This window comes from Eleutherodactylus coqui, chromosome 4 (assembly GCF_035609145.1).
Source record: "Eleutherodactylus coqui strain aEleCoq1 chromosome 4, aEleCoq1.hap1, whole genome shotgun sequence".
Lineage (NCBI taxonomy): Eukaryota > Metazoa > Chordata > Amphibia > Anura > Eleutherodactylidae > Eleutherodactylus > Eleutherodactylus coqui.
The window spans coordinates 147,112,505-147,139,608 of record NC_089840.1 but is presented as its reverse complement, the minus strand read 5'-3'; the positions used below and the strand labels follow the sequence as shown (position 1 = coordinate 147,139,608).

The following is a 27,104-nucleotide window of genomic DNA, read 5'->3' as shown; positions in this document are numbered from 1 at the left end:
AGGGGGGGAGGAGGGGGCATATAATTTACTATAGTATGAATACTGTATGAGTAATGGTGGGAATGAGCAGTATTAATTATAAACTATGGTGGGAAGAGAGAGAGAAAAAAAAAAGGAAAAGAGGGGGGCGGGGGGCAAATACTTTAAACCGTACTTTTGACCTGTCTTAACAGCTGGTGCGTTGGTTCTTTGACCATGATATTGGAGATCTTCAAATAGACTCTTACTTTTGGGAGGCCCCACACGACCACGGCACGACTGGTATACCACCCTAGACCAGCGTGTCACCTAACGCTGTCTGTTCCTGAAACCAATATGTGTATTGGAAGCAGCTTTTCAGTTTTTCTTTCACTCTATGTGGCAGCAGTTGAATGAAACTTCCCCAAGTTTCAAAAAATGCTTGTACCATTTTTTCTTTGAATAATAATGTCTCAGCCCAGTCCATTTGAAATAGGAATGCTAGTTTATCTAAGAATAGTCTGAATGGGGGGCTTTTTGGTTGCGTCCATGTTTGCAGGAGGCTTTTAGTCCTGCTGCCGCTATAAAATGTAATAGCTTTCTGACTCCCCTTGAGCAGTGGTATGTCTTGGGATCTAGGTATCCTAGTATTGCCCATATTGGTTCCTGTGGGCAGAAATTTGTCAAGTTTGTTATTGTGTATTCATGTATTTGTGTCCAGAAAGTTTGTATCGCGTTTGGTGTCTGGCATTTGAAACAATTTGATGTGGTATAGATTCCCATGTTATATCCCCCCTAACTGGGGTGAGATAAGATCTGTGGACAATCTGCAGTCTCATCTCTAGGAATCTGGCAGACGGCAGATATTTATGAGCCGATGATAAGGATTCCATAATCACTGTAGATGTGAAGTCTGGATTGCCCACTGACCACCTCCCAACCCCTGGGTCGACGTCGTCTTGTTCTCTCATATTTTTTATTGCCCTGTATAATTTGGAAATCATTCCCCGCGGTCCCGAGGTTCTAGTCATCCAACTGTTACCTGTCTGTTTCCAGTCTGGTTCTTGAATCTGCGGTATGAGTCCGTGGATGTAATGTCTAGCCTGTAAGTATGAGAATAGTGGGATCGGAAGTTCAGGCTATTTTTGTTTCATTTCTTCATATGTTAGGATCCGCTTTTCTCCTTTATGTATAATTTTGTCTATTGAGTCTATTCCTTGGGCCCTCCATTCAAAAAAGATGCTGTGGGGGTTACCGTCTTGGAAATTAGGATTATTTATTAATGTCAAATATGTGGATATGCAGGGTGAAGTCTGACTGTCTTGTCTCAGTTTATTCCATGTTTTCCAAGCTGCTGGTATCAGGGGGTTGTGTTTAATCTTCTCTGGTAATTCTTTGTATGGGCAATGGAGAATGTTCTGCAGTTGTATTTTGCCTGCCATTGTCTGTTCGAGTGGCTCATTTGTGAAATATGATTTGGAATGGATCCAGTCATATATGATTCGTGCCTGTGCTGCTAGGTTATAATCTCGTATGTTGGGCAGATTGACTCCGCCGTTGTCTTTGTGTAGGGTTTTTAGAGCTATGCGTGGTCTCCCTCCCCCCCCCCCCCCCATATGAACTTTCTGTATAGGTAGTTTATTTTTTTTACATCTTTTTGTTTTAGGACTATAGGTAGTGTATGTAGGATGTATAACAGGCGGGGAAATTCTATTATTTTTAGAAGGCTGATTCTCCCCAAAAAGGAGACCATAAAGTTTTTCCATGTGTTCAGTGTTGTTTCCAATTGTTTGATATGTGGTTCTATATTTGTGTTGTATAGTGCCGAGGGACTTCTTGGAATTTGGATCCCCAGATACTGTATTGAACTTTTTTCCCACTTAAATGGGTACTGGGTTGCCCACTGGGGTTTAGCTGGTCCTCTGAGTAGTAGGGCTTCTGTCTCGTCAAGATTTAAGGTGTAACCCGTGAGTTTTCCAATTTTTTCAATTTCCTGCAATAAGGGTGTTAATGTGTCCCTGGGGTTGTTGACTATTATTAAGATATCATCTGCAAATGCCTCTACCTTTATTTTAACCTCTCCGTAGCAGGTCCCTGCGAACTGAGTTGTGTGTGTTAGAAATCTGAGTAGTGGGTCTATTGACAGGTTGAACAGTAACGGTGAGAGGGGGCATCCCTGTCGGGCCCCTCTGAATAAGTCAATCTTTGGCGTGTTGAGACCGTTAACTGTGAGTCGTAGTAGCATTTGTTTGTGTAGTATTGATGTAGTTCCTGAAAATCTGTCCAAACCCTCACTTTCCCAGCAGTATGTTCAAGAATAGCCAAGCCATTTTATCGAAAGCTTTTTCAGCGTCCAGACATAAAAGCATCATTGTCGGGCTTTCAGGGTTTTGTGCTGCGATCGTCACCGCTATGACGGCTCTAATGTTTTTTAGGGCGCTTCCCTTTTGTGAAGGATCAAGTATGGACGGTAAGATTTGTTGTAGCCTATCTGCTAGGATTTTGGACAAGAATTTGTAATCGCAGTTTAAGAGTGCTATGGGTCTATAGGATCGTGGGTCTGTGTATATTGCATTGTAAAGTTGTGTCAGTATTGGCACTATATCTACTGATAGCATCTTATAGTATTCTGTCGAAAAGCCGTCTGGCCCTGGTGTTTTGCCTCCTGCCGCTATCGTAATTACTCCCCGGACCTCCTCCTCCGTTATGTCAGCATCTAATAGCGCCCTCTGTTCCTCGGAGAGTCTTGGCAGGCTTATGGTTTCTAGTAGGTTATGTCTTGTATGTTGGCGGGGTCTGCTCTATATAAATCTTCAAAGTATTCATACAGTATCTGGGTTATCTCTTCTTGTTTTGTTGTGAGTTCTTTTCCGTTGGCGTGTTTTAAGGTTAGTATTGGTTTATGTGGTTGTCTTTGGTCAAGTTGGCTAATAGCCTCCCTGTCTTGTTGCCCCATCTGTAGAATATATTTTTTGTTAATTGGGTTTGCCAGTGTGCGTGTGTGTGCACAAATGTATTTAGTAGGTGTTTTGCTGTAAGGAGTATTTGATACGAGTTTTCGTCTTGGAGATCTATGTGCGCCTTTTGTGCTGTCAAAAGAGAGTCATGTAAGGTCTCAAACTGTGTTTGGAATTTTTTCCTTCTGTGGGAGACGTAGCCTATGATGTGGCCCCTCATAACTGCCTTTGAGGCTTGCCAAAACAGCGCTATGTTGGTTTTATGTTCTCTATTATCGTCTACATAGTTGTTCCAATGTAGTTTTAGATGTTCCCTGAAGTCTTCCAACTCTTTTAAGAATGAGGGGAAACGCCACAGCCATGACATTTTGCGGGAGGTAACTACTTGTAGTTTTGTTGTAATTGGTGCATGGTCACTGAGAGATATTGGATGTATTGTGGATTTGTGGTGGTGGTCGAATATGTTGTTTGAAATCAGGAAAAAGTCTATACGTGAGAAAGAATGATGGGCGTTGGAACAGCATGTGTATTCCCTGCTAGTGGGGTTCGAGATTCGCCATGGATCACATAAGTGGAGTTGGTCTATCAGTGTTAATAATGCATGCGTAGTTGAGGTTAATTGAGTCGTTGGCCCTGTTCTGTCCAGTGAGTCATCCTGTACGCTATTAAAGTCTCCCCTAGAATTATTTGGTCATCCATATATGGTTGTAGTTGCTCTATCAGCATAGCATAAAAAGCTGATTGTTCTGTGTTGGGGGTGTATAAAAGATTTAAAAAACACTGAAGCAGCAAACTTTGTGAAAACCGATATTTGTCTCGGTCTTAAAACTTTTGGCCACAACTGTAGATTTTCAATATGAGGCTTTTAAATAAAAATAATTTTAAAAAGCTGCTACTGTAACCACAAGAATTATAGGAAGCAGAATGTATTCTGTAGAATAGTTGTGGAAGAGGGGCTGACAAAGAAAAAGGTTTTCCCCGATCATCCAGCACTGAAGCTCCAGCAGTCTTCAGTCCTTATTTACAATGAGCCTGTATGTGACTACAACTACTGCTGGCAACAGAACGGCACACAACCGCTGCAGCACAAAACACCTTGCTGCGTCGGGGAGAACAAGTAGTGCTGGCCATTTTTCTTCTGCAAATGACAGATTTCATTTTTTTAAATTTTTCTTAAGTAAATATCCCTTGAAGACGTTCAGCAGTACCGACAGTGCAAGCTCAACCTCATATACATGTTGTTCTGTATACTAGGCAGTAATACTGTATCGTGTAACAGTTATTTATGTCAAATAGTATCCTGTACTAAAAATTTAACAAAAAATATCTGTTCACAGCTGCATGTGCGTCTACCTAAAGCCTTTGGCTCAGTACAGAAGTTGTACAGTTAGGAGCTGAAGCTTCTGGTAATCTCTTTACATCACAGATTTTCAAACTGCAAATAACTGCATTATGTGACGGTTTAGAAGAAAAAAAACAAACAACTGGTGCACAGGATGCCATGTGTGAACATACACCAGGTATGACATTCCATGTAGAAAAGGGTTCCACAGCAGCACATAATTTCAGGCAGGGTATGCCAATATTGGCAAAAACGTGTGTAGGTTCAAAAAAAAACGGGGTTGGATCCAGTCCCCCAAACAGTCCAAGCAAAGACTGCGACTGTGCAATCGAAACGTCGCCTGTTTTTTATGACAATGAAAAATAAAGTGACAGCCATGCGGATGTACACTGTTATTGCACCTAATTGTGCTGTTCATACTTCTTGCTAAGGTATGATATTCCATATTGTTCTACATTACATACTAGTTCTGTACATAATGTTAGACCAGGTAGGGAACACACCTACTGTAATAGTGATGACACTACGGTCTTGCCGAAGCGATACAGTGTTAATTTTCCCCAAAATCCACAATGAACTTAACTTTCTTCAGCTATATAAAATGCTAGATCAGACAAATATATGGGAGTATTTACAGATTTTAGATATAGTGTTTGACATTTTAAGACTTGGGAATTTTCATTATAGGGCTATGTGAACACTGTGCAGTGAAAATCTGTATGCAATCATTGACTGGTATTTTGGTGCAAATGTCACACTTGAAAAGCGTGAAATTCACGCTGACAATCCGCAGCATAAAAGACGGACAGGCTGCACATTTTAAGGCCTCATGTCCACTAGCAAAATTGAATTGAGGATTCCGCACATTCAATTTTGCCCATAGGAAATCATTGGCCCATCCGCAGTCAATTAAATTGAATTTTGCACCCGCAGATGACATTCTAATTGATTTGTGTTTTTCACACGCAGAAAAACAAAAAGGAAGCATGCTCCATTTTAGTGCGGATTTCGCACGGATCGGCCGCATTGCTATCAATAGGTGAGGATATCCACATGAAAAAAATAAAAAAAAAACATTTAAAAGCAAATCCGCACGGAATCTGCTGCAGAAATCTGCACAGATTGTATTTTTCTAGTGGATATGAGGCCCAAGAGTTATACTACTTAAGGGGGGGGGGGGGAAAGTACTTTGTGGCTGGAATCACATGTACAGGAGCAGACAAAAAGGAAAACTGATACATCTCTTTTGTATTGACTTCTGTAATTGGCTAAAAAAAACTACATGTGCAATTCCAACCTATAGGTGACCTAATCAATAGTTAAAATTGGTAAGGGGCTGATCAAATCATGTTTTAGCTGCCCATTGAGAGTATACAAAGATAAAATCAGGACAGTGCTCCTCCCAAAAGAGAAAAAACTCCAATACACTGCAAAATGTAAATAAATACAGGGAACTCAGCCGGTGTGGGTAGGAAAGCCTCACAAAGAAAAGGGGCCCCCACACAACACCTCCATGTCCCAGTAGACGTCCAATCAATCCAAAGGATGGAAATCCAACAAATCCAATGATAAAACTGAACCCTGTACGCACAGGGGGAGCAAGCCTCAGCCGGTCGTATCCCTAGAAAAGGGCTCGACTAATGTGTAAAACTAAGCAAGATGCAAAAATAAAGAAAGGCTCGGCGCTCCACAGAACTAGTCCAAAAAGTAATGGAAATGATCCCAATAGGACCCTTTAATGTAGTATACAACGCGTTTCGTCGCGATAAAGACGCGACTTTTTCAAGTATAGTAAATGCCACTAACACAGACATAAACATAAGTTGTGGGACTTACATTATCCAATAAGCCAATCATACCGTTCCGCATATGTCGATCCTCCCCTCACCCGGGGTCGGGATGTAATGGCCGGAGCCATGATGGAAGAGGAACTTCCGGATGGTGTATGTGACGCTCGACGTAAGAATGTCAGCACATTCTACAGGGACGGCGCCATGATGAAAAAGGAACTTCCGGGTGGTGCGTGACACGAGCGTTTTTTCTGACGTCGAGCGTCACACGTACCACCTGGAAGTTCCTCTTCCATCATGGCGCCGGCCATTACATCCCGACCGCGGGTGAGGGGAGGATCGACATATGCGGAACGGTATGATTGGCTTATTGGATAATGTAAGTCCCACAATTTATGTCTCTGTGTTAGTGGCATTTACTATAAGAAGGCCCCCGGCTGCCATGACACCTGCACGGCTCCACCGCGGGGAAGGGGGGTGTACAGGACCCCCGAACATAGTTCGAGGGATTTGAATGCCGCTGTCAGATTTGACTGCAGCATTTAAAAAGTGTTAATAGCTGCGATCGGCCGCACGGTCGTGCAGCTATTGCCCGCGGGTGTCAGCTGTAATAAATAGCTGACGCCTGCGCTGTATGGAGGGAGATAGCGACACTATCCCCCTCCATACACGTCCTGCAATGGCAGGGCGTAAAAACATTATTGGGCCATCACTAAGGGGTTAATCCTTTCAAGACCAGGGTTTTTCAGCCTTCTAAGATGACAATTTTTTTTATTTTTTTCATCTCCCCAATTACTTCTCTATTTTTGCAGCACTATGGGCTCTTGTCTTTTTGCAGAACATGTTGTAGTTTCAAATTAAAGGATTTTGGGCCCCTTCTCGTATAGTGCTGTACTATTACGCCATTGTGTGGGAAGGGGCTGTGCATCACATGGCACCCCATGACATAATTGGTAATGATCGTATTTGTGATAAAAGGCATCTTAGGAGGTAGATGATGTTGACGGAGTTTCTCCATTCTTGCAAATAAAAGGGGAGAGGTTATGCTTAATTATATTTATATATGTCAGAGGGCCGTGGTTCTTAGTCTGTGGTACAGATACCTCAGGCAGTACATGCCAATTCCCTACCCTGCACTCTATGGTGAATACTTTAATATTTCTTTGTGTCGGGGAGGTACTTTGTTTAGGAACACTGAGGAAGAAAAATGCATCTTAAACGCCAAGTATACATCCTCATTCACACGACCATGATTTTGGCATGTATTACGGCTCCGTGACACGCGGTGAATGGAATCAAAGTAAATGGACCTTCATTGATCTGTTCACATTCGCAGCATTCTCTATTTCTCAGCGTACCACACAACGTGAGCTCTATACATTTGTCTGGGAGTGTATGCAAACACTGCCCATAAACAATACACTGCTTATGGGCGGTGAGTCATACGTAACCCCGCTATTAAACTGAGCAGAGAAAAAAAAAAAAACTAAAGAAAAAAAAAAAAGAAATAAGACAGTCACACTGCGCATGACCGTGTGCATGAGATACGCAGTCATGCGCAGTGTACTCGCTGCCATACGTGGTCTCTGCCGGCTCACACAGATTGGTAAAATGCTGCGGGACTCCTGCAGCGTTTTATGGATAATGTCATGCGAAATAAGTCCTAAACAGGACCTGGTGCTCTCAGAAGTCATTTAGGATTTGAACTTCTACAAGTTCATTCTGAACCATAACTATTATGTGTTAACTTGGCTTCACCAAATGTTTCATGTTCAATAATTCGAAATAATCTGTTGGAGCATAAAATAAATTCACTGACTATTCAGCAACCATTAATGGCTACATATACGTGATCAGCCATATACACTGTGTGTTATCACATATGGATGATACAAGACTGCTCTAAAGAATAAGAAAAAAGGGTTTATTTGAGACAACTGGAACCTGTATCTATATACAGATACGATTATAAAAACAAAAAGCCAACACAGAAAATCAACTCAGGAATCGGCAGCTGTCGTCCAATCAGCTGTGGTGATAAGTGGAGACGATGCTCAGATGTCCTTGATAACCTCTTCCAGCTCTTCCTTGCAGTACATGTGGAACTTCTTCCCAGGCTCTATCGTAGCGAGCTACAGAGGCGAAAGAGGTAAAGAATGACAGTGGTGGGTGGGAGGTGAAGACCAGGAGATGGACTGAGCAGCTGCAGCGAGTGTGATTGATGTCAACAAAGAATCTCTGCTTCTGCAATACCCCAAATATAGCCGCTGGCACCCAGAAGAGCCCCCTCCCCATGCAGAAAGCATTCTGCTCTCTATACCGGCTGGGAAATTAGAGCTGAGCTTTCTACATCAGTAAAGCCATCTGTGTCCACTTCCTGGGGAGGTAAAATGCAGAAGCCATCACACACGTCTGACGGCGCTGCTGAATCTGAGGCCTAAATGTCATTTGATGGCTAAGATTTATTTTGTGCAAACAAAACCACCTACCTCAATGTTTGTGGCATTCAGTTTCTCCTCCATCACCTGCTTCAGGATTGTGAGGGACGATTTGATGGCTTCTTTCAGGGTCATTGACTTAAAAGAAACGAGAAAGCTATATATATCATGGCGGTCTTGGACAATGCGGCTTGTTCGTTATTGAGAACTAAGATTATTGTATTACAAATTATGGCAAATTTTTAAAATATGTTTGTCAAATCCAACTGCGTAAAACTGAAGCTCTGATACAGATGTGTGGCTCATCAGTCAGGGACCTTTCACACCGGTCAGAATAAGTATTTACTTCAAAATTGCAATATTAAAGGGGTTGTCCCGCGCCAAAACGTTTTTGTTTTTTTTTCAACAGCCCCCCCCCGTTTGGCGCGAGACAAACCCGATGCAGGGACTTAAAAAAAACAAAACCGCACAGCGCTTACCTGAATCCCCGCGCTCCGGTGACTTCTTACTTACCGGTTGAAGATGGCTGCCGGGATCTTCTCCCTCGGTGGACCGCAGGGCTTCTGTGCGGTCCATTGCCGATTCCAGCCTCCTGATTGGCTGGAATCGGCACGTGACGGGGCGGAGCTACACGGAGTCGCTCTCCGGCACGAGCGGCCCCATTCAGAAAAGAAGAAGACCCGGACTGCGCAAGCGCGTCTAATCTGGAGATTAGACGCTGAAAATTAGACAGCTCCATGGAAACGAGGACGCTAGCAACGGAACAGGTAAGTGAAAAATTTCTTATAACTTCTGTATGGCTCATAATTAATGCACAATGTACATTACAAAGTGCATTAATATGGCCATACAGAAGTGTATAGACCCACTTGCTTTCGCGGGACAACCCCTTTAAATTCTGGAGCGAAAAAGCTTCCAGCTGTGGAATTAGGGACGTCTTGTGGAATGGTTGTTGTACTTCCACAATGACGCCACTCACACATGCATATACAAAACGCAGCATTTTACCATGATGTCGCACCCTGTGTTTTTGAACGCACACTAATGCGTTTGACAGCACTTTTTAATGCACCCCACCATTGTGATGGGTAATTAGGTACATAAAAGTTGCTAAAAATGCATAAAAATAGACCTGACCGTACTCAAAAAATTGCATTAGAAACACTACATTTGAGAGCTGCTCTACGAAGCACCTTTGAAATAAATAGAAGCGTTGTACAGCGCTTAGCGTGGCGTTTCAAACGCCACGGTAAAAACCAAGCTGTGTGAGAGCAGCCTAAAATGTCTATAAAAAAAATTCAAATGAATTCTGCAGTTAAGAACACCACAAAAATCCACATTTGCGCTTCATCCTGCAGACAATTCCACCCCATGAGAAAAGTCCCTTACACTTCCATTCACAGCAAGCATTGTTTTGAAACACGAAGCATATTAAAAAAAGTGTATTTTATACCATGAATAAGCATGATTTACATTTCATGTCTGACAAGAACTTAAGAGCGCATCCCATTGTTTTTATGATACATGACAAGATTACAAGGAACTGTTCCTTTTTCTAACATCTATGATAGAATTGACTATATTGAAGCCATTACACGTCTCTAACTTTACAGATCTGTAGTGCATCTGAGCTAATGTAAACTTGTACTTTCCAGCTTCTGTAACTGTTGTGAGCACATACCTTTCCGGATAGATGGACTTCTATACACCACGCAGGTCTATAGGCTTATAATAACAAACGACTGACATCCTGCAGTGCGTCGGAGTTACCAAGCTTCACACTCACCTTATGGTAGACTTCTTGTAAAGAGCTCTGTGCCCCTTCAGAAGCAGAGCCAATAGCCCGAGCGTCACATTGTACGAAGGTCCCTGAAGGGTCCATGTGAAAACTGCAGGAGGTGAAGAGGACACGTCACAGGTACATACAAAACAATTCGATCAACGCCTAAACCATGAGACTCCTAGATACTGATCTTGAATCAGTCTTCACTGACAAGTCTAAAACACAATTTTGTTGCACAAGATGGATAATCTTGTACTGGACTCTCATCCCGGGAGCCTCGTTGGCCACAAGGTTAGGCTCAGGGCTCTCAATCTTCACTTCTAATGATTTGGGAATTACTTTAATGCCTAAAAATTCCTAACATTTTATTTTTTTTAAAAGGGCTATAAACTATTCCACTTCTACAATACTGGTGTATATACATCAATCCGATCAGAGATAGTAATATACCCCATGTAGACAACTTACAGCTGCGGCCCCTTCTCATCGGCTCCACCAAACAGTAAAGCAACGCCAAATGGTCGACTCTGAAACAAAGATAGATTCACTGAGACAGAGGGAACTTAAATACTAAATTAGCCTTATTCACAGAAGTACCCTAAAATCAATTCTTTATTAGACAATTCATTAAAATTCTGGGCCAAACACAAACAAAACAGACAAACGTGGCGTGTCAATGGGTTCATGTCCCAACGTGTAAGAGAGGATTTTCAGAAAGGTCTTTCTTTTCTAGAGGAAACCTTTCATGTAAGATTCCTCAATCTTTGAAATTACCCCTGTGGATACGTAGAGTATATAGTCATCACTCTACTCAAGGATCAGCCAGTGGTCTCTCCTTAAAATCCACAACCCATGCTCTCAGTTTGAGTGACCTTATGGAAATAGAGAGGTTCTCCTAATTCATTCTGACTGTCTGTGAGTGGACCGTGAAGCAGTATTTACCATAAGGATCAGGCCCTTTGAATAGAACTATCTGAGCTAATCTGATTAAGATGTTAATAGATATGTGTCAGGAGCTTAAGGAAAATTCATAACCTGATGCAAAAATGAAGTTACAACTTGGTTTGAAATCTCTCCCAGGCGGGAGAAAGCCATATTGTTAAAAAAAAACAAAAAACGATTTTTAGAACAGGTTCAATGCATTTCATTTTGACCTGCAACTCTTCAGGAACCAGGTGGTCAAGATATGTATTTCAGGGGAAGCTTAATGTCACTTTTAGCCCAGTTAGACATCCCAGACATCCCCAGATGGAATCATAAATCTGGAGAGGACTGTCCCATTGTAAGGACAGCATGAACTTTAACAATGTTGAAAATCAGGACATGTGCTCAGATTTGGGAGCAGCAGCTTAGAGTCTTGATACACCAATCAGTGTAGCTATATTGTTACTCATAGGGTCACAAACTATTCTGCAAATGATGCAGATACGTGCTGATGGTGAATTAGCCTGATGCCGCAGTACCATAATTCCAGCCACACACATGGGACTAATCATATAATCCCAGGTATTTCTAATCCAGAATTCTAACGAATTATTTAATACAAAAATGGAAACAAAAATAGCAATTTACACAAAAATGTCCAAATCCAGCATGTTACAGCCAGGCAGCATGCAGCACTTACCATCGCTCCAGGATCAGCGTCTTCTTCCCCAAACTGCAATGCTAGGTTAGACACCGCCTGCGTGACGCTCTCCACCGTCATCGTCTCGTTGTATGTGAACCAGTGATTCTACAAGAGCCACAAATGGACCGTTGCAGAAACAAGACAAACCATACAGAAGAGGCGGCTCTGGGATGAGGGATCAGATAGGTACTTACCTGTGTCTCAACGCGGGCTTTATCAATTAATGTCTTCGCATCTGCAATCAACCCACTCATGGCACAACCTGTAGAGAAAATAAATAATTCTAGTGTGGGCAGAAGGTTCGAAAGAAATGCCAGCAAGATATGTAGGGAATAGGGATCGTTGCAGGATGGCACAGTGTGTTAGGTGGGTTTCACAAGGCCGAGAAAAATCGGGCAAGATTTGTGCATTTCAAGATGCACGTATATGAACCCCATTCTTTTGAACGGGCTAATACACGAGCGACTTTTCAGCATCACGATGCAGAGGAAAAAAAAAAAAACATGGTATGTCCTATCTTTGAGCGGGCCCTTGTATCACATTGTCTGTTTTCAATGGGGCCAGCAAAGCATCGCACTACACGCTAGCTGCATACAAGTGCGATACAAGATTTCCTATTGAAAACAATGGACAAAACACTCCACTACTTCCCTGAAGTGATGCGAGGCAATTTTAAACACAAAAACGCTTTGAATCTGCGGAGATATCGCACTCGCCTTAGGAGATGTTCACTCTTTAGAATACACGTAGTCACACTGTATTTCTCCTATAGGTTACAGGTCAGGTATGAAATATAGTAATTTGCTTCTGAAATTACATAGAGTGATACTACAAATCATCTCTCCGATGTGGAACCCTTATAGTTTCCATTTAATGACTCTCAGATACAGAAACAAACTCAAAAGGTTTTGTTACACAACATCAAAAAGGTTTTCCCACCTCAGAGGTGTGTGACCCCCTTTGTCACCAGACACACATGGAGCCTGTAGTTTCTGCCATCCACATTGTAGCGGATCACGATGACAAATGCAACGGCTTCTGGGATGCCGCAGATCATGGTGGGCGGTATGGGGGGGCATGTAGACTAATCACAAGATGTAATGTCTGGGGAATGTAGAGGCCAAGGAAGGTGGTCACTATAGTCACCACCTGCATGACCAATCCATATGTTCGGTTTTCACCGCTCAATTCATTGTGATAATAGAGGGAGTCCTGCTGGGATTTCCTGTTCCGGCAGAAGCCATATCTGTAGTGCATCCAGGTACGAAATCCCCGGGATTGTTTCCTCATGCAAAAAAAAGGGGCTGGATACTTTCCTGCGGGTTGTAGCGCAAAACACATTCACCTTGGGGGGAGTTGCTCATACACTGCACATAGACGGGTGGGTTTCCCCTTCCCCAAATTCTGACATTACGGAAGGTGGCTTCATCATTAAACACTGAAGACTCCATAAAACCATTGCTTTCCAGTGGAGTCTCCATACTCTCGCAGAAAAAACGTTGCCACGGTGGGGATATCAAAAACATTTGTGCATAATCTACCACAGGGTCGGCGACAGGACATCCAATTCTTCGCTCGCTCTGTGCGTAGATTTCTGAGGACTGTGAAACTAGCACGGATACTCACCAGTGTTTGTGCGTTTACCGGTCGACAGACGGACGATTGTCGCTTACAGATGCAAGCTTTTTCCTTAAAATTGGGGATCCACCCAATGAGCTTACAAATTGTGCATCTACTGGGCGGAGCTTCACCAAACTTTGTTGGAAAATGACGTTGCATATTAACAGACTGGTAAACGAGAAAATCTAATACACAAAACGCTCTCCAGTCTTTGTTGGCAGCCATTTTGTCTCATATACCCCTAGTGATTACTACGGCAGAATAAAACTGAGCCTCATTTAGCAAAAACTAACAGCAAGACGTCCTTACTGGCCACAGAAACAAGGATGTCTTACGGTAGACACTTTACAAGTTTCCGTTTCCATTGATAACAAATCTATGTATCCGAGTGTCAGTAAATGTGAGTTCTGAGTGCTGGGGAAGATGATCTGTAGTAACCCCGTCTTAGCTAGGCATTGTATATGTTACAGACAGTGTGTGACATGAGTCCCTGTGTAGTAGAAGCCCAAGCTAATCTAATCTAAAGAATGCCAAAAACGGGAGGTCAAAGTATGAAATGAGGAATATTTCACGTTTATTAGATGTTCTATGTCCAGCCAAAAGGCGAACTGGCAAAGTATACAGTACTTCTGCCAGCAACGGCCCGCACCTCCTCCCACACACCATTTTTTCTTCTACCCCAAAAGATAGGATTCCACCCTTTGTATCATCAACCCACAGCACCTTCTTCCAACGTCCCAGAATGTAACATTCCCCCTCCTCCAAGGAGCACTACTACAGTCACCGCTGACAGAACCCCTGCGGTCAACCTTCTCTGACTGTCCTGACTCCGGAGACCACAGAGCCTCCACCTGTCAGCAGGGCGCCACCCCCCGCTCTCAGGTCGTCTTTAGCCTTGGACTTTTTCAGTAAAGTCCTAAAATTTAGTTTTGTATATCTTGTTGCATTTGTAAAAACAGGTCTTTTCCAATAAAGGCCTTTTCTTGATTCTTTATATTCTGCCCAAATAGTAGTTGTCGCTCTGCATGCCTACGTATTCTATACAGCGCCTAGAGAAAGTATATAGCATATTTAACCCCCTAGTGACGCCACCTGTTTTGACGTCACGATTTCTGGAGTTTTTTCATCTCCATTTATCAAAAGCTATAGCTTTCTTCTCACACTCCGTCACGCACAGACTTCCTGGTTTCATTTTTTTTTAATTTTGATTTCTCATTCTGCCGCTTAGTGACGTTGCGTATAAGTGTCGCACTTATAGGGCTCTATTGTGTGTGTGTTTTTTTTTTACTTACGCATTATATGCAATGGAAAAAAACGCAAAAAAAAAAAAAAAAAAATCAATGTATTTGAATTGCCGCAATATACCGCATATTATGTGCGTAATGCGCACTTCAAATACGCTCGTGAGTCTGGCCTTCATGCAGCATAAGTGACATGATAATATTTTTCTGCGGGTTGGTAGGGTTACGACAATACCACAAATAAATAAATTATACTTTTTTTTTAGGGTTTTCAAATTTCGAAAAATTAAAAACTGCTTTTTTAATCAAAAATTATTTTTTTTTTGCATGAACAGAGCTCTGAGGGCTTGTTTACACAGAGTGACAAGATGCAGTTTTGGGACCATTTTGGGGTCCATATGAATTGTTGGGTCACTTATTGCAAAGCAAAATTAACAAAAAAGCATTTGGCTTGTGTTTTTTTTTTCTTTCTAGCATTTGTTATTAGCGTTTACTGAACAGGTCATTACGGATGTGATGATACTAAACATGGGTTTTCAATTTCTTTTTACTTTTTGTTTAATCGGCCCCCCACGATTACATAGCGGTGGACTGGTGACGTTCCCTCTAAACTCTTTATATGTCGTCATTAATATTGATCGTGGCATTTAAAGGGTTAACTGCAGGTATTACTGTATATAACACTTACCTATATGAGCATCTATTTCAACAATCTTCTCAATGCTGTTGGGCTCCATCAGAGGAGAGGTGATTCTCTTCTCGACAGCAAGGCATACTCCCTCCGACGTCTGGATACCGATGGCTGTGGAGCCAAGCTGCGGAATACAGAGCACATTTACAATGACAGACTGAAAAACAGAAGACGCCAAAAGGAGCAAGAGCGTCTTGTGGACTGACAGCACACAGACTGACAACAGGCTAGAAGTGGACAGCAAATGGAAACATTAGTAGTCAATGTACCAAATCGCGCAGCAGTTCTTTCACATACATGGACAAACAGATCACGTGAAAAAAATATATATATTGTGATCCGATTTGCAGATGAGACTCGCCCATTCCAGTCAATGGGGATGCAAAGGCAAAGAGACAAACCACGCTCGTATGTTGTCCGCATCTCATGAAACGGTTGCCAACATAGTGAAAAACAGATGACGTAGGGAAGTAAAAGAATGGAGAGAGGCCATATAAGAACTCCACGCAGATAAAAAAACTATTCATTTTCTAAAGATGCGACATGGACAAGTTACTACACGTTCTCGTGCGCCTTTGGCCTTATGGTAAAATAGTGCCGGCTCCAGAACATTGGACTTCTGAGTAGAAACATAGTAGGTTAGGCTGAAAGGAGACAATCTCCATCTAGTTCAGCCTGTTTCCACCCCTTGTTGATCCAAAGTTAGGTAAAAAAACAAAAAAAACAAAACAATGAAGCAGAAGCCAATTTAGCCCATTTAGGGGAAAAATTCCTTCCCAACTCCATAATGGCAGTCAGAATAATCCCTGGATCAACCTTTGAGTTCCTACCTGACTCCAAGACTCGGATCAACAACCCCGCTGATTTGAGGTCTATATACTATAATATCATAGCGTTCTAAAAAGACATCTAGTCCCCTCTCAAACTCCTCTATGGATTTTGCCATCAACACATCCTCAGGCAGAGAGTTCCACAGTCTCACTGCTCTTACAGTAAAGAACCCCCCTTCTGTGTTAGCAATGAAACCTACTTTCTTCTAGACGTAGTGGATGCCCCCTTGTTACCATCACAGTCCTGGGTATAAACAGATCCCCCCCACCCCCATCATCATCTTCATCTTCTATGATTTCTCCTGCATTATTTGTTAAAGGGCCAGTGCTCTCAGTGCAAATCCTTTTACAGTTTATACAATTAAAAAATAGTTAAAGGGGTTGTCTCGCGGCAAACATCAAAATTTTACATTACCCCAATCCCCCTGTCACCCCCCTGGCATAAAATAGCATTTTAAAGCGGTTTTTAAACCGCTTGCTACTCACCGATGTGATGAAAGATGACCTTATAAAATTCTTCTCCCAAGATGGCCGCCGGTCCTTTCCCAGGGATGCACTGCGGTTTTCTCCCATGGTGCACCGTGGGTCTTCTCCCATGGTGCACCATGGGCTCTGTGCGTTCCATTGCCGATTCCAGCCTCCTGATTGGCTGGAATCGGCACACGTGATGGGGCGGAGCTACGTGATGATGCGTAGAAGGGGGTGGAGCCAGAACGCCGCTCTTGCCCGGACCATCCAGAAGGGAGAAGACCCTTCTGCGCAAGCGCGTCTAAAAAAGCAAGACCACCCCGAAATTAGACGGAGCCATGGAGACGGGGACGCTAGCAACGGAGCAGGTAAGTGAATAACTTCTGTATGGCTCATATTTAATGCACGATGTACATTACAAAGTGCATTAATATGGCCATACAGAAGTGTATAACCCCACTTGCTTTCGTGAGACAACCCCTTTAAGAGTTATTCTTGCTCTCTCTGGCGATCAGTCTCTCTGCCTCCTCCTTCGTAGTTTTGATCTTTTCCCTACATAATTTGTTTTTTCCCCCATGTATGTTTTTAACACTTCTTCAATGCCTTCTTATTTTAATAATTTAAATGCGTTTTTTTCTGTTAAAGACCACCCCCCCCCCCACCCCCTTACAGTCTTATCGAGTCACATTGGTTTCCTTCTACTTGTAGTTCATTTACTTTTATTTTTAAAGGGCATGAATTGCTCACATGAGGTAATTAGGAGGTTATTGTTATTTATGAGGACGTTGTCCCAATTAACGTTACCAAATGTATTGCCCTCGTGAGATTCGCAGGTTTCATCTTCCCATATTATAGCTGCATATTTAAATTCCACCCATAATAATTACTTAATTCCGGCTTGACACCTTTTCTACTTGTTGTCAGTTTCTTCTGTTATTTTTGGTGGCCTATAGAAAACCCCAATTAGGATGTTATTTTTCCCTCCCTGTATTTCTACCCACAGAGATTCCAAGGTAAATTCACCGCCCAATCGCACTTCTCATCAAGCCATGTTTTTGTTATTTATACTATATCGTAATTTTCATCAGACATTCTCTCTTCGAGCTCACCCACTTTACTGATTAGACTTGCATTCATTGCCATACAATTTATATGGTTGTTATGCTTTAAATTCATTATGCTACTTATGGTCCTATTAGTTGTTCTGACAGTTTTAACTGTACTAACCCGACCCTCTGCTCGAACCCCATTCCCTTTACTTGGTCCCAGGTCCCTGTCTACATTGTCTTACCCCCTATTGCTCTTGTTGCCGATCCCTAGTTTAAAAACACTCCTCCAACCTTCTAACCATCTTCTCCCACAGAACAGCTGCCCTCTCCCCATTGAGATGCAGCCCGTCCCTACAGTAGAGACTGTAGACAGCAAAGTCATCCCAGTTCTCCAGGAAGCCAAACCCCTCCTGCCTTGCGGTACAGGTAGTATTTCTGAGAAAACTACCTTGAAGGTTCTCGCTCCAAAGCTTACAACCTATGTGCCTGAAATCGTTTGAGGATCCTCCATCGACCTCTAACTTTGTCATTGGTGCCAATGTGCACCATGACTGCTGGATCCTCACCAGCGCCTCCCAGTAATCTGTCAACCTGATCCACCATGTGTTGAACTTGAGCACCAGAAAGACAACACACTGTTCGACAATATCAGTCTTTGTGGCAGATTGCCCCGTCTGTCGCCTTTATAATAGAGTCCTCCACCACTAGGACCTGTCTAGTCTATCCTGCCCTGTGCTGCGCTCCCCTTTCCCTTCCTACTGGAGCAGTCATCTTCCTGACGGTCAGAGGACATGTCATGCTGCAGCAATGCTGATCCTGTAATGGCATCCCCCCTCATCTCCCAACTTTGCAAACTGGTTGGGTTGTGCCAGTTAAGGACTACCCTCCCTGGTTCTCTTCCCTCTATCCCTCCTCCTGTCACTCAGCTAACTGCCTGTTCATCCTGCTCTCCCGTACAACCATCCACCACCGGCATCTACCCCAGCGAGTGCCTGATCAGTGAGCAGCAAATTCCTTTCCACATTGTCAATGGCTCTCAGTGTTGCCAGTCGCTTATTTAGATCTAAGATTTGGGCTTCCAAATGTGCAACATGCTCGCATTGTGCGCAATAGTATGCACCCTCGATCGGCTGATCAAGGACCGCATACATCGCACAAGTAGAACACAGGACGGCATTGTCAAGAACGGAGCTCATAAGTTCCTCTTATTCAAGCTAACCCATCTCCTTGTAGCGGTCCTGCATTACAGACAGGTAATAGCATGATTAACTCAGGGTGCCTTAAAACTTGCCATCGCAATATCGCAGCATTGTTTTAACGCCAATGTCAATGGGACTTTCTAATGTTAAAAACTGTTTTTTTTCTACAGATGTGACATGGACAAGTTACTACACGTTCTCGTGCATATCGCACAAAAAAAAGAAAATCGCAAGTTTGTCCAGTGCAATGAGTTTTTATCATTAGAAAGTTCTATGGACATTAGCGTTAAATTAAAAAAAAAAAAAAAAAAAGTGATATCGCGGTCGCAGGTGTGAAGGCACCCTCAGTTTGTCAGCAACAGGGAGGCTGTGCTGGCCCTGATATCACAGGTAAGAGGAGGCGGAACTAATCTACTGGTCACAGCGAATACATGATTGTTAGATTGTCAACTGCAGGAAGAAACTGCTGGGCCTAACAGGAGACGCGGCTGCAGCATAATTCACATTGTGACATTTGTGTTTTTCTTCTCTTTTTTGTCACACAATTCATATGCGATTTTATTATCATGTGTTTTTCCCTAAACTCTCTGGGAATATGTCTGAAAAACAAGCCGCGCAGAGTGGCTGCATGACTGCAGAAGGGCCGCGGATCGGACGGCTTCCATTGACTTTAACGGAAGCTGTCTATGCAGAATCCGCGGGGGGGAAAAAAATGGAGCGATTTTTCCTCTGCCCGTGGAAACTGCAATTAGTTTCTGCAAGTGTGCAGGAAGAATTAATTTCCCATAACATGCCATGATTGCCATTTGCTGCGAATCCACAGTGCAGATGCCCAGCACAGATTCCACAGTGAATATTCAGCCATGGGCAGGAGCCCATAACCAGGACAGTCCAACCGCTGTCCACATTAATAGCTGCAAGTCATCTCTCATGGCGTACATGACTGGGAACCGTCCGCGCCAGAGCCATGGGACGTATAGTTTGTTATCTTTATACATTTGAAGCCTCTTAGGAGGTTGCCTAACATGAAAACTACTTGTGTCCTGCACTAACATCAGCCGCACAGCATGGGCTCAAGGTGTAAACACTTCATTCATCCTCATTTTGGTAGTAATTTTATTACCAATACTCCTCTCCCCACCCCACGGCAAAAGGAAGATAAAACCTCCACAGACGACTTGTGCAAATACTTTCACTTTCTGCTGAAAGATGATTCAGCACTTTAAGAGTATCCCAAGTGCCCCGACCGCCATCACACACTAAGTAGGGCTGCAGCCTCCTATTCCAGGAGGAGATTCTTCACCCATCTTGGTTTCCTCCTGACATTACTGCCCATTGTCCTGGCTGTATCTCCCATGACCCTGGGTTGTGGAATCTGCTATACAATAATCCAAACATATGAAATAAACAAAACGCCACAAAGAAGATATTATACAGGAGCATTACCTTTATAGCTTCAATCGCATATTCTACTTGAAAGAGTCTGCCTTCTGGAGAGAAGGTGTTCACGCCCCTGGAGGAGAGAGCAGACAGAGGTTACCCTACAGGGCTACAGCGGGGGAGGAGATGGAGGGCATTTTCCATACAAGCCAGGCTGGATCAGGGGGTTGAGGGCTCCGCTGAGCCTTTCTGTACCGAGGCTCCAAGTGAAATAACAGAAAATATTAAAACGAAAAATCTGACTTTATTAGGCAAAAGTAGACAAAAGCTACAAAATGTAACCTTTGTTTTAATTAAGGACCATTTACACGGGACGATTATCGCTCAAAATTCTTGCAAAAACATCATTCACTATTCCTCTTCGTTGACTTTCAGTCAGCATAAAACCCATCGCTGGATCGCGGGCTTGTTGGTCCGTGTAAACGCTCCCCATAGACCAGTGTTCCCCCAACTCCAGTCCTCAGGGACCCCCAACAGGTCAAGTTTTCAGGATTTCCTCAGTGTTGTACAGGTGATGTATTTATGGTCAGTACCTCAGACATTACCACAGGTGTTCTTACTATAGGATATCCTGAAAACATGACCTGTTGGGGTCCCTGAGGACTGGAGTTGGGGACCCCTGCCATAGAAGGTGAAGCGCTGAGCGAGAAGCCCGCAACCCAGAGCTGAGGTCTGTCAGTCTTAACACTCTGCACGAGCGCTGACGACCCTAGCGGTGACGTCACCCGCTCATGCAGGTGTTTAGCCAACAGTCTCGTGTAAATGGGGCACTAAGGCCCATTTAGACAACGATTATCGCTCAAAAATCGCGCAAAGCCATCTTTTGAGCGATAATCGTTGTGTGTAACCACACTGACATCGTGCAGTTTTCGTTATGCCGTCTCTGATTGTTGATCTTTCAGCGTGCTGAAAGACAATGATGAGCCTTATCAGGGATTCACAGCGGGATACAGCTGATATTATTGTTTCAGCTATATCCCGCTCCCTGATGACAGGCGGGGTATGAATGACGCAGCTGTTCACCCCGCACAGAGCGCTCGGCTGTATAACAGCTTGTATTCTGCATCCTCCGCTCAGAGCGCTCGGCTGTATAATGGCCGGGGGCTCGGAGCGAGGAACAGCTGGATGCAGAAGGCCAGCGGGGACACCCCACTTGTCTTCTGCATCCTCCACTGGGAGCGCTCGGCTGTATGACAGCCGATGCAGCTGGATGCAGAGAACAAGCGGCCCCGCACTTGTTCTTTGCATCCTCCGGAGCGCAAGGTGATCGCTCAACGTTTGAGCGATCATCTTGCGATGTAAATAACAATTATCGCTCAATTGAGCGATAATCGTGCCTAAATGGGCCTTAACTTGTCATCTGTCTGTTTTGGAAAACGTAATATACTATGTCTAATTAACCCCTTAACGCCACAAGACTAAGGTTACATCATGGCTGTAGGGTACTTAACGCAACATGACGTAACTTTACATCATGTGAATGGCGCAGGATCAGAAGCGGAGCCTGCGCCATCCGGCAGTAGGAACCGGGGTTACATGAGGTCAGAGATCCCTGCTGTTAACCCCCTGCATTCCATGATCAATGTAGATCATAGCATGTAAAGGGTCCACAGAGAAAGGGCTCCCACACACTTCCGTTTTTTTTAAAACGCGAATGTCAATGGGACTTTCTAATGTTAAAAACACATCACAAGTTTTATTAACAAGTCCCATTGACATTTGCGTTGAAAAAACGAAAGTGTGTGGAAGCCCTAAGGGCGCTCCCTCTGTGTCGTCATCGGACCCTAGAGATGTAATCGCGTAGGGCCGACTGGTTGCCACGGCTACAGGACGCCAGCTACAGGGGTCCTACTTTGCCATTGTCTATGATCGCTATTACAAGAGATAAGGCATTGCAGGACATAAGTTCTGCAATGTCTTATCATAGCGATCACTGCTGCTATGGCTTCGGTCGCCTTCAGGGACATAAACTGTAAAAAAACTAAAGAATTGTTTAAAAAAAAAACCACAACATGTAAAAAACAAAACAAAAACAACATTTTTGCTCATTTCCCCCCATTTGTATTAAAAAAAAAAACCTACATATTTGGTGTCATCGTGTCCGTAAAGACCAGTACTATAATTTAAGCACAATATTAACCATGTGCAGCAAAAAACCCATAATAAAATGGAGGAAAAATGCTTATTTTATTTGTTTTACCTCCCAAAAAGTGCAATAAGAGTGATCAAAAAAGCCATATGTACCCCAAAATGGTACAAATAAAAACTACAGCTCGTGCCGCAAAAAACAAACCCTTATACAGTGATGTCTGAAAAAAAATTAAAAGATACGGCTTTTGAAAAGTGGAGATGAAAATCCCCTGAAAATCGTTGTGTGCCCAACACCATAATAAGCCATGTCCTTAAGGGGTTAAAGTCAATGGTTCCACTTGGAGACCGGTCTCAGCTATGTAAACAGAACCCCAAGGCAGAGACTCAATGTGGAGCAAACAGGGTTATTGTAAAAAGACAAAAGGAGGCCCGGGTCAGCCAGAGGGAAAGAAGCACAACTTTAATTTGACATGCTTAAAAATAATAATTAGGTTGATGGAGACGAAAAATGATAACTTAAGAAAAAACGCTCTAAACCTACCAACGTGCCGTATGACTACCGGCACTGGCTGGTGCTGGAAACACACTGGGGTTTAGAGCATGTCCTCGGGTTATGATCATTTTCAGTCTACAGGACCTCGTTTCTTTTTTCAGAAGCATATCAAATTAAAGTTTAGTGTTTTTATAAAGCTTTCCTATTGGATGAGCCGGACCTCCTTCTGTTGCATCTTTGCTGCGCCTGGTCAAGCGTGCCCGACCTTCCATCCTCTGAGATACGGTTGGGGATATGGTGCTTTCCTTTTTTCTCTTTCGTATGTGTAAATGTGGCCTTGTCTACAGACTTAAGGCTCATTTACACGAATGATGATCGCTCAAAATTCGCTCAACGACAGTTTGAGCGCTCTTTGCATAACTATTAGGTTGCTATTTAGCTATTAAGGAGTTAATGCAGACGGAGCGGGATACCGCTGCAATGGCTCCGAGAACAAAGCAGCTTTTTTGTATATGCAAACAGCGGCATTGTTCTCCACGCTTTCAGCTGGTGTCCCGCTCAGAACTGCCAACGGGATACCGGCTGAAAGAATACTATCTGCGTGCAGCACTGATAAGGCTTATCGCTAATTTCTAGCTAGCTAGAAATGAGCGATGAACAAACAGTGCACGAACCGTACACCACGCGTTTAGACGCTACGATTATCACTCAAAAGACAGCTTTTGAGCGATAATCGTTGTGTCTAAATGGACGTTTAGAGGTGAAAGATTTTTCCTTCAGACTCTCCATTCAGGAATCTCTCCCTGGGCAAAAAGAAACTGCAAACTCTGAACTTATCCCGACATCTGCTCTTGCGCCCAGCAGCGGCGCCCGTCTCCCCGGGGAGCTCCTGTGCCCAGCGGCGGCGCCCATTTACCCGGGGAGCTCCTGTGCTAAGCGGCGGCGCCCATTTACCCGGGGAGCTCCTGTGCCCAGCGGCGGCGCCCATCTCCTCCTTGTAGCGCTGCACTAAATGCCAGTAAAAAGCCCGTGTATGAGAGCAGCCTGCAGCAATGCAGAAAATGAAAGTGAAGCTCCGAGCCCCGACTTATCGACAGCATTTATACAGGACGCCATCACCTGCTTTTCACAGTTTGCAATTTCACTGGGTTGGGGGGAGGTCTAGTTACGGGGCACACGATATTAGGGGTTCTAGCTTCAGCTGCTCGTACATGTTCGTGGCAGTAGACGAGCCTAACGCCGCCATGCATTACAATGGAGCGTGCTGCAGTAAGGAGCCCGCCGACACTCTTTCCATCCCCTAGTACTGTAGGTCAAAGGTGACTCAGCAGGTACAGCACACAGCCGCTTTCTCTCCGGGGCCACCTACCTGTCATACTCGGACCGTGTGAGGAACATGGTGATGGAGCTCTGGCACTTCGGCTGCTAACTCACCGGCCTACTACTACCGGCAAACCGCGCACGCCACACCGCCGCCGCCCCTGATTGGTGGAGAGCCTCACCACGTGACTGAAACGTCACCTACCCGGCAGTGAGGTGTTTACAAGGCATCATGGGAAGTGTAGTTTGTAAGCGATCATCGGCGGCCGCTGGTGTCTGTAATTCCCGACGATACCCGGTATTAGCAGTGTGGGGCCGGTGTGGCGGGAAGCCCCGTGTTTTCACCCCGTCCCACCAGGAAATAGTGGAATGTTATATAGCAAACATAAATGTTAAAAGCTCATAAGCCGTAGGGGCCGCTGGGACCGGAGAGGCCGTTAGTGCGCACTGTAAAGGAAGGAGCTGAGGTAACCGGGCGCATATATCTATGTTACTCCCCTAATGCACACCATTCACAACCTGATTGGTTGTTTGGATGTACATTCCCCGTGATTGGCTAACAGGGCCGTCTGTGTGGCGCCCTCTGCCAAAACACCAATAAATATGATGTAGCCGTATCATTTACAGTAGAATAGCGGACATGACATGGAGAACCCGAATAACGCGATACCGTTACCGGGAGACATCCAGCAGAAACCAGACCAAGGAAAACAGTTACCGGGAGCCATCCAGCAGAAACCAGACCAAGGAAAACAGTTACCGGGAGCCATCCAGCAGAAACCGGACCAAGAAAAACAGTTACCAGGAGTCATCCAGCAGAAACTGGACCAAGAAAAACAGTTACCGGGAGCCATCCAGCAGAAACCAGACCAAGGAAAACAGTTACCTGGGGCCATCCAGCAGAAACCGAACCAAGAAAAACAGTTACCGGGAGCCATCCAGCAGAAACCGGACCAAGAAAAACAGTTACAGGGAGCCATCCAGCAGAAACCAGACCAAGAAAAACAGTTACCGGGAGCCATCCAGCAGAAATCGGACCAAGGAAAACAGTTACCGGGAGACATCCAGCAGAAACCGGACCAAGAAAAACAGTTACCGGGAGCCATCCAGCAGAAACCGGACCAAGAAAACCAGTTACCAGGAGCCATCCAGCAGAAACCAGACCAAGAAAAACAGTTACCGGGAGCCATCCAGCAGAAATCGGACCAAGGAAAACAGTTACCGGGAGACATCCAGCAGAAACCGGACCAAGAAAAACAGTTACCGGGAGCCATCCAGCAGAAACCGGACCAAGAAAAACAGTTACCAGGAGTCATCCAGCAGAAACCGAACCAAGAAAAACAGTTACCGGGAGACATCCAGCAGAAACCAGACCAAGGAAAACAGTTACCGGGAGCCATCCAGCAGAAACCAGACCAAGGAAAACAGTTACCGGGAGCCATCCAGCAGAAACCGGACCAAGAAAAACAGTTACCAGGAGTCATCCAGCAGAAACCGGACCAAGAAAAACAGTTACCGGGAGCCATCCAGCAGAAACCAGACCAAGGAAAACAGTTACCTGGGGCCATCCAGCAGAAACCGAACCAAGAAAAACAGTTACCGGGAGCCATCCAGCAGAAACCGGACCAAGAAAAACAGTTACAGGGAGCCATCCAGCAGAAACCGGACCAAGAAAACCAGTTACCAGGAGCCATCCAGCAGAAACCAGACCAAGAAAAACAGTTACCGGGAGCCATCCAGCAGAAATCGGACCAAGGAAAACAGTTACCGGGAGACATCCAGCAGAAACCGGACCAAGAAAAACAGTTACCGGGAGCCATCCAGCAGAAACCGGACCAAGAAAAACAGTTACCAGGAGTCATCCAGCAGAAACCGGACCAAGAAAACCAGTTACCAGGAGCCATCCAGCAGAAACCAGACCAAGAAAAACAGTTACCGGGAGCCATCCAGCAGAAATCGGACCAAGGAAAACAGTTACCGGGAGACATCCAGCAGAAACCGGACCAAGAAAAACAGTTACCGGGAGCCATCCAGCAGAAACCGGACCAAGAAAAACAGTTACCAGGAGTCATCCAGCAGAAACCGAACCAAGAAAAACAGTTACCGGGAGCCATCCAGCAGAAATCGGACCAAGAAAAACAGTTACAGGGAGCCATCCAGCAGAAACCGGACCAAGAAAACCAGTTACCAGGAGCCATCCAGCAGAAACCAGACCAAGAAAAACAGTTACCGGGAGCCATCCAGCAGAAATCGGACCAAGGAAAACAGTTACCGGGAGACATCCAGCAGAAACCGGACCAAGAAAAACAGTTACCAGGAGCCATCCAACAGAAATCGGACCAAGGAAAACAGTTACCGGGAGCCATCCAACAGAAATCGGACCAAGGAAAACAGTTACCGGGAGCCATCCAGCAGAAACCGGACCAAGAAAAATAGTTACCGGGAGCTATCCAACAGAAACCGGACCAAGGAAAACAGTTACCGGGAGCCATCCAACAGAAACCGGGCCAAGGAAAACAGTTACCGGGAGCCATCCAGCAGAAACCGGACCAAGAAAAACAGTTACCGGGAGCCATCCAGCAGAAACCGGACCAAGGAAAACAGTTACCGGGAGCCATCCAGCAGAAACCGGACCAAGAAAAACAGTTACCAGGAGTCATCCAGGTGGAAACCCGACCGAGCGCGTCACCATTAACTGGAGTCATCCAGCAAAAACCGGACTGAGTATGTCACCATTACCGGGAGTTCAAACAGAACCTAGACCGAA

At 44.4% G+C, this 27,104-nt stretch overlaps 2 protein-coding genes across 2 annotated transcripts; one reads left to right on the top strand and one right to left on the bottom strand.

Moving 5' to 3' along the window:
- Positions 1–7,950: 7,950 nt before the first annotated feature.
- Positions 7,951–24,688, bottom strand: PSMA5 (proteasome 20S subunit alpha 5). Its single transcript, XM_066600275.1, has 9 exons — positions 24,387–24,688; positions 20,440–20,506; positions 15,445–15,571; positions 12,090–12,157; positions 11,893–12,000; positions 10,737–10,795; positions 10,272–10,374; positions 8,537–8,623; positions 7,951–8,179 (listed from the first exon to the last, which is right to left on the bottom strand). The coding sequence occupies exons 1-9, from the start codon at positions 24,413–24,415 to the stop codon at positions 8,102–8,104; spliced, it is 726 nt and encodes a 241-aa protein (XP_066456372.1). The 5' UTR covers positions 24,416–24,688; the 3' UTR covers positions 7,951–8,101.
- Positions 24,689–24,982: 294 nt separating this feature from the next.
- LOC136626542 (uncharacterized) lies at positions 24,983–26,773 on the top strand. Its single transcript, XM_066601595.1, has one exon. The coding sequence runs from the start codon at positions 24,983–24,985 to the stop codon at positions 26,771–26,773; it is 1,791 nt and encodes a 596-aa protein (XP_066457692.1).
- Positions 26,774–27,104: the final 331 nt, after the last annotated feature.

What these genes read in the sequence shown, in the direction of transcription:
- PSMA5 (XM_066600275.1), bottom strand. Translation starts at nt 24,415, where the DNA reads ATGTTCCTCACACGGTCCGAGTATGACAG. An exon ending in ACACGGTCCGAGTATGACAG is followed by an intron (nt 20,507 to 24,386) that starts GTAGGTGGCCCC and finishes TCTCTCCTCCAG; the next exon opens with GGGCGTGAACACCTTCTCTC. An exon ending in AAGCCCGCGTTGAGACACAG is followed by an intron (nt 12,001 to 12,089) that starts GTAAGTACCTAT and finishes TGGCTCTTGTAG; the next exon opens with AATCACTGGTTCACATACAA.
- LOC136626542 (XM_066601595.1), top strand. Translation starts at nt 24,983, where the DNA reads ATGGAGAACCCGAATAACGCGATACCGTTACCGGGAGACATCCAGCAG.